The 13,974-nt window shown below is 36.3% G+C and overlaps 1 protein-coding gene across 1 annotated transcript in view; it reads left to right on the top strand.

The window, feature by feature from the left end:
- The window catches only part of tmtc2b (transmembrane O-mannosyltransferase targeting cadherins 2b), a 75,878-nt gene that overhangs the window by 42,993 nt on the left and 18,911 nt on the right, over nt 1–13,974 (top strand). The window contains exons 3-7 of the mRNA XM_017419019.3: nt 6,590–7,436; nt 9,031–9,145; nt 10,247–10,332; nt 12,353–12,537; nt 13,672–13,750. Of these exons, the coding sequence (XP_017274508.1) occupies nt 6,590–7,436; nt 9,031–9,145; nt 10,247–10,332; nt 12,353–12,537; nt 13,672–13,750 (1,312 nt within the window). The remainder of the gene's footprint in view (nt 1–6,589; nt 7,437–9,030; nt 9,146–10,246; nt 10,333–12,352; nt 12,538–13,671; nt 13,751–13,974) is intronic.

Below are 13,974 nucleotides of genomic sequence, written 5' to 3'. Positions count from 1 at the left end.
TACAGTTTGTACAGGGAAGTTATAAAAACTGAATTAAGATTTGTTGCATTTTCTGTTTTTCAGTTGATGAATGTTCATATTTGGCTTTCATTCTAGCCATATGGCCCTCACAGAAGGTTTTTTTTTATGAAATAAGTAAAATGGTAGAGAATGTTTTTCTTAACATTTTGAATGAGTAAGTCTTGTTATACATGTTGAACTTATGCTTATACACCAACTGCCATTAATTTTGGAAAAGTTCACCAGAGCATTTGCTGCTTTTCTCTGCAATTTTTAAGATCACGTTTCATAAGCCTTTAAAAATTTGGCAACAAGGAGTATTTTCCAATAATCATCCAATTTTATTATTTTACTCAGACCCAACTTCATCTCCTTGTGGCATACCTATGAAACATTTCTTCTTTAACGTTCAACCAGACATTCAGATTTTTGTCCCTCTGAGACATTGTCTGTCTGAACCAAGATGTTTTTTTTCCGTTGTTATAAATTTATTGATGTCTATAGATTCCAAATATGGAAAATAAATGCATTTTGACTACAGCACATTAGCAGAAGGCCCCTTCTGACCCCTAAATCAAGGTCATTTGGCTTGTGAACAAATTGCGTTTTGTAGTATGACTAGTACTTATTTAAAATGAGTGTGTTTCGGGGCCTGAGATTCAGTGATGTATAGAGAGAAGCTGGAATGTTGAGTGAAGGTTTCAAAGAAATGAATCCCATGTTGGTCCCATGATTATGGTTAATAAAAGTTGACCAAGACAGCATGAGTTGGCCTGTTTTACATTGCCTTGGTCGGAAATTTCCCTGCTTAGATTTATTTGCTTTCGTCATGTAGATCTCAGCTCTTCTTTTTTCCACTGTGGGCCTGTAGTGTTTGGCAGTGGTACAGTATCAAACATTCTGTTTTTACATTTATCCCATCAGGACTGGTTGATCTACACCCTACAGTGTTATACAATGATCTACTATTCATTTACCTTGCTCTATTTGTCTTTTCTATTTTTAACGTCTTTGTCACATGTCTCACTGAGACCTGGGAGATCCACATTTGAAATAATTAAAGGTTTTAGTAAGTAAAGTTTTTTTTGTTTTATCTTTACCAAATTCATGGTCAACCCTGGCATTTTTCCAGGGCTTTGCTGTTTTTCTGAGGTGGATCCTCACTCTTCTTGTGCTCTGGGTATCCGCCAACCAGACGAACTGACTCTGGAGGTTTTCCGATGAGTTGGGGTGGGTTAAAAGCTTTAATCATGAGCATTTTGAGGCGAGTTTGCTGTGAGGTTTGACCTCAGGACCTTTCACTCCATGTGGCTCTCCATCCAGCAATGGCTGACTTGACTTTAGGTAAACTTTGCAATGAAGTTAGAACTACACAGCCAACTATAGTTATTCATCCTATAGTGATGGCAGCATTTGTGCAGCTTATCTGTTGTAGTTTTTAATATTTTATTTAGCTTAAACTAATTTACAGTGGAAACTGCTATAACATCTGTATAATGCCAAGTTTAAAAGTTGTTGAATTGCATCTGTTTTTATTTTGTGGCTAAGTGAGCTTCTTAATTGTTTACTCATTCTGAGTACGTTTTTTACTTTTGGCTTTACATTTATTCAGTTCTATGAGATTGTATGCCCACTTTATGAATGATTAATATAACTCTAGATTAATAAGATGAAAAATTAATACAACTCTTCACTCTTCATGTCTTCATGGTAAATTTATACCACCAGCAGTTAGCAGTGAGCTTAAAGTCTGGAAATGAGGAAAAAAAATAACTCACCATATATAAACTTTTACCTGCAAGCTAATCATGTAAATTGTTACCAAATTATTGTTTGTCTTTTTTACTATACGGGCAAAAATGCTGTTTTTATTGCTGCCATTTCCAATTTATTTTTGATATAATCCTTCATCTTAAGATTGTATGCTTTCATTTTACAAAAAAACAGCCATAACTTTAACATTTTATGACCTTTCAAAATAAAGAAATTCAATAGATATACAGTTTTGTAGTTTCTTTGTTTTTTTTCTAAAGAATGTAGAATTTTGGCAAAAACTTTTCCAGATTGTTGAACCATAGGGTATTTGCAGGTACAACTTATGTTAGCAGGTTAGCTGCACAGCCTTTGATGATACATGTGATGTGCAAATTATTACTATTCTGTTGGCTTCATAGTATTAGGTGTAATACTCAAAAATAGACAAGTAAAAAAATCACAAAATTTGGAAATCTACAGGAATAAGAAAAAAAATCAAGCAATTCACATTTTAGGCAAGTGTTTAAACAATATTTCTGTTTGAATTGCAATTACTGTAGTATAAGTAACAACTGAGTTTTGTCCCTCATATATGAACAAAACCCTTTTTAATGTGCTGATAAAATAGAAAAACATGAATGTATATTTGCTGTTTTGTGTATTTCTCCATCTGCAACATATTATATAAAGTGAATTATTTTGAGAAATACAAATAGAAAAAAGCAAATATATGAAATATGTCAATAACAAAACAACCCAATAAATTGTAAAGGCTTATTTGCGTTGTGTGGTCATGTGCCAGCTGTTGCTAATCCATAACACATGTTGGGAAATAAATAATTAGGCCCTTATCTTGTCGTGCTTGCTTAGAATCAGGTTTTACACCCAAAGGTTCTGTGCTGTCTCAGAGGATCACAACAGCTGGAGCTGATAAGAAAGAGAAGAGAGAGTGAATTTGTGGTTCAGGCTAGATTAGTTGTTCCAGCATTTAAGATCTAAAGTTTGCCCATCCATCAAACCCATAGAAAGATTTTTGCAGGCTTTCACGGGGATGTGGTGTGCTTACTAAATCTGAGCTTTCTTTGTGTTTGTGCCTGTGTCTGAAGGCTTTGAAGGTGGTAACACTGATTGGTTCCCTGAGCTCATTTTCACTTCCATCACAAGTCTATTAGGATCTTGATGAAAGGCCCTCTGCAGACAATTGATCTCAGTAATGATGAAGAGGAGGGAATAGGTCAGACGTGCCACTTCTTTCACAGGATTTTTTCTCAGGTGCTCGTTGGAGTGTGAGCCAATCATGGCTTTGCCCTTTGATGGGCTTGTTAGATGTTCTGTGTGATGGATTGTTCTTAAAATGATTTGGAAAAACAGTAGATATATGGTGCGCATCAGCCAATTATGTAGAAAAACCTTCATGTGCCTAGAACACTTTCTTCAAACTAATTAAATTTCTCTCTGAACTCCTTCCAATTTATTTGGCTACAAACCTTTGCTCTCAACAACCAAACTGTTAAAAAAAGAAATGCGACAACAACAGGCACAAAACTAAACTCCCCCAATTAGCTTGTTTTGTAATTCATCTCCAAGATATTTAGTTCATATGTGTGCTTTATAAAGCCTAAATTGTTACAGTTGAGAGCTGATTGCTCTTGAAACACAAAAGAGATTAAAAAAACCACTGCACTCATTCCGCCCTCCGGGTTGTGCTAAACCACCTATTTCAGACTAAACTGGATTATTGAGAAAAGAGACAAAGTTGGAAAGCTTCAGGTTTCCAGTAAAATAAGGCTTCAGCACTCACAGCTATTGGCTTGATGGTAGTTTAACTACTTGGTAATTTAACTAGAACCAGTATATAAAGGATTCCTATGTTTGTTTAGCTCTCTGTAGAATTTGTCCCAGTCCATCGCTGAACCAATTCCTGTTCCTTTGTCAACACTTTATCATTGTTTCAAAGTCAGAAAATTGTATGGAGATGAGTAAAAATTATTGAGAACAACTCTTGTATGATTTCAGTATCACACATAAAATATATGTGCAAAAAATGGGACATAAGCAAGGACTGCAGAAAAAATGAACCAGCCTCTCAATCCTCAGCACTGACATATGGATGTAGTTAGGATGGTAGTGTATGAGTGTGTGTTGAGTCTGGGAAGAGTCAAGATAACATATTTGTTTGTCACAGTGCCAGATTTAAATGTTTGGAAGCAGTTCCAGATTATCACTGATAGCAAGCGTGTTCAGGTTCTCAAAGGATATACACACACTATTAAAACATGATTATTTCTTTTTTCATCACAGTGTGAGCCAAAGTGATCTGCTAAATTCTGAGTACAGCATGCATTAGTCATGAAACACAGGGTCTTGTCTGATTAGGAACCTGTAAGTGTGTCCTGTCTATGTACCTTCTCATTGTGAAGTAAGTTACCACTGGGTTATGTAAGCTTGCATTTGGAGTAGTCACTTGTCTTGAAACTCTGTTGAAAATCCTCAGAAATCTGAGCTGGATATCCTTCAAGCAGTGGCTGAGGAGTATTAACACTGCCCCATAAACCTCTCTGGCAAAGTCTGTACAAAGTGCAGCCCCTGGGCCTCACAGACCTCTTCAGTCTGTTTCTTTGTACTGAGGTTCTGCTCACCTGCTTTGATAGAAAAGTGGCAATAGGGTCTCTCTAATTTTGGGCTTACTATACTAATTATTTTTTATAAAATAGTGGTATTTTTTTGCAACACAACTGATATTCATCACAAATTTTTGACAACTTTTACTTATTTAAAAGAAAAATGTTAAAGTGTTAAAGTGTTAAATCCTGATAGTTTTATTGTGGCTGTGAAAATGACCCTAAAATATTTTAATTCTAATAACCACTAAATAATACCAAATGAACAGTTGGTAATTCAAGATGAAAGATTGCTCAAATAGTAATGTTTGAATATTTAGTGGTTGGTAAAGATCTGTATTGTCTACATAGATGTTTTTAGGCACACTTGTCCAGGTAATCACTCAAACAGCAAGATCAGCTCTCAGTCTCTTAGGTCTCTTTGAAAGTACGCATACTGGTGCTTATTTTTGTCTTGAAGTCAGATGATTTAAACTTTTTTGTCATTCTCACACAAGCAGACTTTATACTACTGTGCTCTTTGGTATCGAGAATATTTTTTTTATAAAATTATAAAATCAGGTATACCTCATTCCGTTGCCAGCTCTGCTCTTACAAAAATGAAAATATCAACAATTCATTGTGGCTGACAGTTACATGTTTTTTATTCATTATGCCCTTGCAAGACTGTTGTCATGATTTCCGATTTGGATTCTTTTCAAAGCATCTATTTTTCCATATTTGTTTGTCTTTAGGCATTATATCCCTTTTGTTTTCATAGAAAGCTGACCATAATAGCTCCTGCTATTGCTGAAATTAATGAGAAATAGTGATCTAGATTGAAACAATGACCTCTTGTTGCCATGCATGTGAACAGCTTCCTCAGCCGTGACATTCTGGCACATCTCCACAAAATACTGAATCACAGCAGGCTGTTGTCAGGTCTCCCCTGAAGGTTTTGACAGACCTGACCTTTTTTTTCTTTGTTGTGCCTGTGATTTTTTTTTCTAAAATGACAACAAATATTGTATACCAGTAGTAATTCATTTGAAGAAAATTTGTTCATTACTTTCAGTTGTAGAAATATGATAAAATTATTCTATCTTAATGGTGTTTTCATGGCATTGTCTCCAGCTTTTCCGATCTACATTTTTCTTTGTGCGCAGTGGATATTAGCATTAGCAGTGATCATTAACAGACAGAAGATGTTTCCAAAGGTTAATGAATCCCCTTTTCACAGATAGAATTTGTAAATGACAAGGCAATCAATATTACAATCCCGTAGCAGAGATGCCATAATGTTTATGATCACAGATGAGATATAGTTGAGGCCTCTGGCATGTGGAGCTTAATAAAATCACATCTTCTAGAATAAATATTTTTGTTGCTTTAGATTCGTTAGAATATTAAGATGATTATATCTGAGACAGCACTGAGGGTGATGATGCCCTGGAGATTTAGATTTAGATTTAGTCAACTCTATAACAGAAGAAACCATCAACTCATTTTTTGGTATTCTGTATTTTTCCAACAGCAGTTTTACTATTTGTTTAATATTCTTTATGTTTTTCAAGGACAATTCTTGTTGAATGAACACCACTGTGCATGTTTTGCAACTTTTTTTGAGCAACATTTCCAACATGAACACATCAAAAAAAATCAGATGGTCTGAACATTGGACCTGGTTGCAGAAATACAGTAAATCCAGTCATTTTTCAGTCCTCTGCCAGCAAACTGTTTGAAGAAGCAAAAACAGTATAAATATTTCATCAGTATTTCCACACAACATTTGGGAAAGTGTTTAATATCAGGTTTATAATGGAGTTCATATAGCTGTGTTTGTTTTGATATGTCTATGGAGGCCATGAAGTTGAGAAGAAAAATGATGTGTTAATAGAAAGGTTTGTTGTAAGGTCTTGTTCATTTTTGAACAATCAATGAATTGATTCAGTGACTAATAATAATAAAAATAAAGTGTGAAAGCATGTTTTTTTCATCTTGGTGGGAAATTAAAATAAACATTTTTAACTAAACCTGGCCAAACATATTAAGCCTTTGGAAATTGGTGTTGAATACTCATTCTGTAATGCAGCTGAACTGTTTTAACCTTGAATAAATGTTAAACCAGACATTAATTAGAAACCAGGTTTTGTTTGATCTACTCCAGTTGTTCTTTTTTCCTGAATGTGGACTGAAGGTTTGAACCCTGTCTTTGTCTTTTCCTTGTCATACAGAGAAAGAACATCCACCTGCTGCTGAATGTCTTTTTGTTGGCAGCATGGGGAGTTGTCTTACTGGCATGCCGCTTCTCTTGGATGGGCAACAAACCACCAAACTTCTCCAACTCTGACAACCCAGCAGCGGACTCCCCCTCACTCCTCACCAGGACCCTGACTTTTTTCTACCTACCTACTTTTAATTTTTGGCTCCTCGTCTGCCCAGACAAGCTCAGTTTTGATTGGTCAATGGATGCTTTGCCTCTGATCAGGAGCCTTGCGGACTGGAGAAACCTTCACACAGTAGCTTTTTATCCTGGATTGCTGTTGCTTGCTTGGTTCTGCTTGTGGACTCGCTCAACATCCAAGAGCAAGGACACCAATGGGAAATCGCTCCATTATATTAATGGCAGAAATGGGAACAGTAATGGACACAGTTACCATTGTAACAGCCATGAACACGTGAACAACTCCCACGCAGATGTTCATACTAATAGTACACAAAATGGTACCAAAACATATGATGAAAGCAGGACTCCACTGCCTACCACTGAAAATGTTGTAGCATTCTCCCTGGGCCTTTTGGTTATCCCTTTTCTACCAGCCACAAACTTGTTTTTTTATGTAGGATTTGTGATAGCAGAGAGAGTACTGTACATCCCTAGCATGGGCTTTTGCCTGCTGGTCGCAGTGGGGATGAGGTCTTTGTACATCCGACTCCCACGCACATCTTTCAGGACAGTTTTGCTGTATTGCAGTGCAGCCTTGGTTTTACTTTTTAGTGTCAAAACTGTTTTGAGGAACCAGGACTGGCAGAATGAAGAGATGCTTTACAAGTCAGGGATTTATGTCAATCCTGCTAAAGGTAAGACTCAGTTAAGCTGTATAGTTTTCATTTATTTTATACATCTGCTTAAACATAAACACAAGCAGTTTTACAAATGTCTTTTTTTGACTGATGAACTGGAGCCTCTAAGCCTCCGTTTTCTCTTTCCACGTTATGTGGTTATAAATAATTTAAAGGAAATCTGCTTCAAAATGTCTTCATCACTCAGCATCAACACAGAAAACGGAAACATACATAAGCTGATCTTGGAGCATTAAAAAATTTTAAAAAGTCTAATCGAATATTCAATGTTCTATAGCACATTTTAACATTATTCCAAAAGAAAGTTAGAGATGTCCATTCTGGTCATTTTTTCCATGTTTACTGACGGGACACACCTGCTCCTGTTTGGAATAGCTCCCTTTCTCATCTCCGACTGCTACCTTCAACCAGAGATAAAATATTCAAAAGTATTTAAATTCATCATACACAGATTTAAATCCAAAGCGAAGTTTTCCGAGCCACTGAGGAGAGAAACAGGGAAGAGCCTCACAAAGCAACAGAGGGACATGTTGAGTTAGCTAATTTCCCTTTCAGATTCTGCAGCGGAGCTGAGGCATGACAGCTGTTTGTTTTGGCAGGCCAGCACAGTAGCACCAAAATACTGCCTTCCATTCAATAAAGCTAATATGAGATTTGAAAAGAGCCCAACATCAGACATGCACATGCTCCTCGGATTGTTTCATCTGGGATGTTTTGGAGCCTGCAAAACATTAAAAATAAAAGGAGATACAGTCTTCTAAGAAAGCAGATATAACTGGATGAACTGTTGGAATTAAGAAAGGGTTGTTCTGCCTGTCTTTATTGATATCCTGTCAGGATTTCATGGAGTCAGGCTTAAAAAGTGTATTAGTCAAATATAAACCACAAATTTTACATCTGTAAAGTAACACAACAAAAAGACTAGTGGAAATGCTTGTAGCCAATAAAATGCCTCATTAAGTCTTTCATGAATTTTTGAAGATGGGGTTTTATGAAGATGTAAGATTATTGTACGTGTTAAAGTAATAACTGTCATTAGATTTTTACAATTTACATCTTATTTTTTAAAACTAAATGTTTGAATGTTAGAGTTCATGTAGATTTGGTCACAGTTAATATCCATAAAATTGCAACAATCTGCCTTGTTCCACTTTCAGTTCACACTGACTGAATGTCTTTTGTTCATTTGTCTGAATGTATTTTCTCTTCGTCTCTGCACAAAATGTTAAAAAAAAAAACAGTCAGCGCAACCTTACATCACCTGTCAGTTACTGTTTCAGTCTTTAAACACAAAACTCCTTCAGTTCTTCAATGCCACTGTGGTGGTCCTCTTTTCAAGCACATTTTCAAAAAAAAACACTGGTTGTTATGAATTAAGCTCCCCTAGTGTGCATTTTTTCTGTCTCACACTACTAGCTGTTGCAGGTCTGCATCTTTTTAAAAACCATTATCACTTGACATTGAAATGGTCTCTCCTGCTGCTGTAGCTTAGGATTTCTTTAGGGTTCTAAAAGAAAACTGTTATAAAAGATGGCAGCACACATATTCCGTTTTCATCATTTGATTAATTGTTTCTTTTGTGACCTGTCAGCTTGGGGCAACCTTGGAAACGTTTTGAAGAGCCAAGGAGAGATGGAAAAGGCTGAACAGGCTTATAGAAATGCATTGTACTACCGCAGCAACATGGCTGACATGCTGTATAACCTGTGAGTTGTATAAAAAGTTCAGTGTTGTTTGTTTTTTTTCTTTAAATGAATAATGTTAAATTGCCTTTGATTTCATTCAGTATCTGCTGATGTCATCTTCTTTCATAAAAGTTTAAATTTCTTCACAGTGTGCATGAACAAATGGAGAAGTTCTACGACTGTTCTCTCACAGGAAGGGCTGTTTTGTCTTCTATTCCCCAAAGTGTTGTTTGCCTGACAGTAGTATTAATGATGCTGTTTTAGTCTGAGGGGAAGCACAAATTATTAGCTAATACACACAGTTTACTCTGCCTGTAGTTTGCAAAATCTTTCTTTTCATGTCTATTTGGATCTTTTGTTCTTTTTATTAAAGGACCAGGCCAGTCATCTTTGAAGTAATGTTCTGTCTAATAGTTATCAACAGTTAGGACCTTATCAGCCGTCATAGAGCATAAAACATGGAGAAAGAGGCAGAAGTCTTTGTCCAGGATAGACTTATGACTAGCCAAAGGAGGCACAGTTTTTACTAATCATTTTTTAGCCTTATAAAACTCTCTCTTAAAAGTGACATATTGATGTATACGTACTGCTGTACGTATCAGTCTGTAAACCTTTGGAATGACTAGATATGCCGATCATGGCAGACTGATACATTCAGCAGCCTCAGCAGCATTGACATTAATGGTCTATCTATTGTATGCTCCACGCAAATATATTTGAGTAGTTGGACAGACAAGTTTGATTGAAAAGACATCACCAAATGAAACAAACATTGTCATGCAAAAGTGTCTAGGTTTAATATTAATGTAGTGTTCTTTCACACCAGTATGTCATTTTTAAATAAGCCTTAAAATCAATGAAAAAATAAAGACTGACCCCCATTAGACTAGCCATTAGCCTAGCCTGGAGGAAAACATTTGCCTCTTTCTCCATATAACTGATGTCATGGCTGATAAGCTGCTAACTATGTATGACTATTAGACAGAATGTCACTTCAAAGTGGATTATCATTTTAATCTTAACAAAACCGTTAAAATTTAAGTATGTCTTTTTGAGCTCTAAAATGTCACAACTCTGATCGTTTTTTTCTATTTTTTCTTTTGATTTTTTTGTCTGATCCAGTGGTTTGCTGCTACAGGAAAGCAACAAGTTTTCAGAGGCACTCCACTATTATAAGCTGGCCATTGGGAGCCGGCCAACTCTGGCTTGTAAGTACAGCTCTTCTTTTTTTATTGACAATGTCCAGCCCTTGTGGTTGCGGTTGTGCTGTGTCCAGGCAACCGTGAACAAAAGCTGTGGTTATGTGCAGGGAAAGAAATGGATCACAAAGGGCAGTGGGTATACGGCTGAATTAAACATTCAAGCACAGCTGAGTGAGCGGCTTTCAAAGCCAAGTTATGTCAACAGATCGAGCAAATTCATGATGTCATTCGCTGGGAATTCAGACCACAATGCTTCCATTTCTTTTATTCCTTCTTTGTCTTGTTGTATATCCTTTGTTTTTTAATCTCTTCAATCTTCTCTGTTCTTTTTCTCCTCAACACTAGTTTCTTCTGTTAAAAATCCACACAGTGTTGGCTTCCAATCCAGAGCTTGTACAAATTGCTCACATTCTCACCTGATCACAAAATAAATTAGCATCTCATAGTTTTGGGCATCAGTCAATGACAGATTAACAGATAATCTTAAACGACTCTTCCTTTCTTCCCAGATTAATTATGCATCTAATCAAGCTCACAGTCAGACTGGGAAATTCTCCTTCAACATGCAATTATCCAATCTGTTATCACCAATAACAGTGTTAATTAATTACTCTAAGTAGCTGACATTTTGCAGCCAGAATGATAATGTGACAATTAAAGTTTTTTTTTCTTTCTTTCAAGGTTACACCATTACTCACTGCCTAATTGTGAGATAACTAGGGCAAATTGTTGCACTTTTATTCAGTACACAGCTTGTTCTGTAGTAAAGCATCATCAATTTGGTTTTTGCTATAGAAAACCAGTACAGGAAAACTCTTTCCCTTTGTTGAATTGTGTTTTATTTCTGTTCCTTGTTTATTGAAAATCCCCACAGTGGAAGAATGTTTATTGACCAGTTGATGCAATATGAGATGAAACAGTTTGGTTTGAAAGATGCGAATATAAAAATTCCAATACACATCGGTAGTATAAGCAAGTAGAGGAAAAACATGAGAAAAGAATTTAATTCCCAACTCCTCTTTGACTTCATTATGTCAGTGTTATCTTCCAAAGCCTTCTAGATTGATTTGCTTTATCAAGAGAATTTTTTTACAAGGCAGATGATAGCGAGTTGTTTCAATGGGAGGTTCCACAGAGAGTAGTTTCTCTCCCACTATGTATTGATCCAAAGATCTTGTCTTTGGCTGCTCAAGAGGTTTAAGAGCTTCTAAAGTCTCCGACCTAAAACATGCATATGTTTGCAAACTAAAAAAACTTAATTATTATGAAACTTGTTATATTTAGTCTGTTTTAAATTTGTAATTCAAGAATAATGCTCACTAATTTTAAAACTGTGTAAAGTAGTTTAAGGACTGATATTTTAATCTTAATGACTGTACGTGTAAATTTGCAGTAATTTTGCTCAAAATGCAAAAACAAAAAACTGTCCCCCATAAATTAGGACAAATATAAATGTGTTAGAGCTCAAAGATTATATCAGAAACACATTGAAGTTGTTTCACTTATAGTGCCAGTCAAAGCACACATTTAATAATAATAAAAAGGCCTTTAGAGACACCTGAAAATGAGTTGTTTCAAATTGGACTCTTGCAAACATTACTGTTCCTGAACATAAAGCAAAGACAGAAAGAAAAAAATAAAATAAAATTGTTCTAAATGTGTTCATGTAAAATATAAGTACTGTTGCTGTTGGCGGTGGTAATAGTAAATGGTGCCATCGGTTATCCTTGAAATATTATTTGTTTTACAAAATAAAATCATTTTTGTTGTTTCTGCTGCTGTTCAATCACATTCAATAATTTATTGACATATTTTTATTTATCAAAACTGTTCAATTATTTCTGCATTACTTTAAGATACGAAACCTTGCAATTGAGGGTCACTTTAATCTCAGCCAGAACTGTATAAAGAGGTTGTGTTGTCATGGTAACAAGGAGCATTTTTTGTTACAGTTTCAGCCACAGTGAGAACTGCAGGTTCTGTTGAGCAGTAAAACATCTGTATGTGAATGTTTTTCTATTTTTAGCAGCCTACTTGAATACAGGCATCATCCTGATGAATCAGGGTCGTCTGGATGAGGCCAAGCGTACATTTCTGACATGTGCTGACATCCCAGATGAGAACCTAAAGGACCCCCACGCCCATAAGAGTTCAGTCACCAGCTGCCTGTACAACCTGGGCAAGCTGCTTCATGAGCAGGGACACCAGGAGGTAACAGTTCAAACACAAAAATGCACATCACATTTTTTGTTGAGACCCTGCAAGTGCAATACTGTATACTATGTGTTAGAATATACTGACCTTCTAGACTCAGAATTGCCCAAGACATGATTATATCCTCAATTCTGGAGCATTAGCTGTTGGTAGGCTAGATGGTCCTGTCTGTTAATGCTTTAAGTTTAGCTCACGGCAATTATTCAAAAAACTTCATTGTGTGTACAGATGGCATTTCCTTTTAAAATGTTTATTTATTTATTTGATCTTTTGTAATTTATAAAAAAAATATGCTGAGAGCAGGCACACTAGTGTACATTATGTGTTTTAAATATCTTCAACAAGTATGTTTTTAACAAACTCTCCCATTGCTTCTGTGGGGGTTGAAGAAGTCCTTCTTGTCATATTGTACAATAAGGACAGCTGAAACTGAGATAAAATACAGGAAGTTGCTCAAGGAGCCTTAAGGGAGCACTAAGAAAATGCCCGCTTAGATACTGACATTTTCCAAAATTACTTTTGTCATCAGGGACACTGTGTTTGTGCAGATAATCCTCGGGCTGTTTTTAACAAATTCACTCGGTTTTAGGCCCCTGAAGACGTATACTGCTGGCTACAAAACTGTTTTTCTAATGCTGCACATTTATATTGTGTATAAGCAGGTGATTCTGCTGATTCAATCAAGAAGGAAGCGGTAGTACTACAGATTTAATAAAGAATATATAAATTATTGGCATGTTCGAGACCTAAAAACGTCCCACTGCCTCTGACCTCTAACCACAACATTTGGTTCAGCAATAAAGCAGTTTTAGGTCTTGCTGCTCTTTTAAACTCTAGGGTACTCTGGGGTTGAATTGCTGGACATGCACACTATACTAGAGTCAATAAGTGACACTCTTCTAGTTGTCTTAACAGCCGTGACAGAGAGGATAGACCCTTTGTGCTCAGCTCTGTATAAACCACCCAACCGAAGACCCCCAATTCCACGCTGTGTATTCATATTGTCAGGGCCCCGGCTGCATTGGAGCAATGACTGTTTACCCCAGAGCCAGGTTCCCTGGCAGGGTCTATATGCTCTCTAATGCAAACATCCCCCCACCTTCTTTTTTTTCTTTTTTCTCTCATTCACAGGAGGCCCTCACCGTGTTTAAAGAAGCAATACAGAAAATGCCAAGACAATTTGCACCACAGAGCCTCTACAACATGATGGGTAAGGGCTGCTTTTATTTCTGGATCAGGAGGATAAAAGCTGTTGTGAGAGGTTAATGGTAAAATGATTTTTTAAGAACTTGAAAGGAATCAGCAGCTGGGCATCAACACACCCACACACACACACACACACACACACACATATATATATATATATATATATATATATATATATATATATATATATATAAAGGAGCACGAGAAACTGGAGAAATACCAGGGCCT

This window comes from Kryptolebias marmoratus, linkage group LG11 (assembly GCF_001649575.2).
Source record: "Kryptolebias marmoratus isolate JLee-2015 linkage group LG11, ASM164957v2, whole genome shotgun sequence".
In the NCBI taxonomy this organism is placed as follows: Eukaryota; Metazoa; Chordata; class Actinopteri; order Cyprinodontiformes; family Rivulidae; genus Kryptolebias; species Kryptolebias marmoratus.
This window is presented reverse-complemented; position numbering and strand designations above follow the sequence as displayed.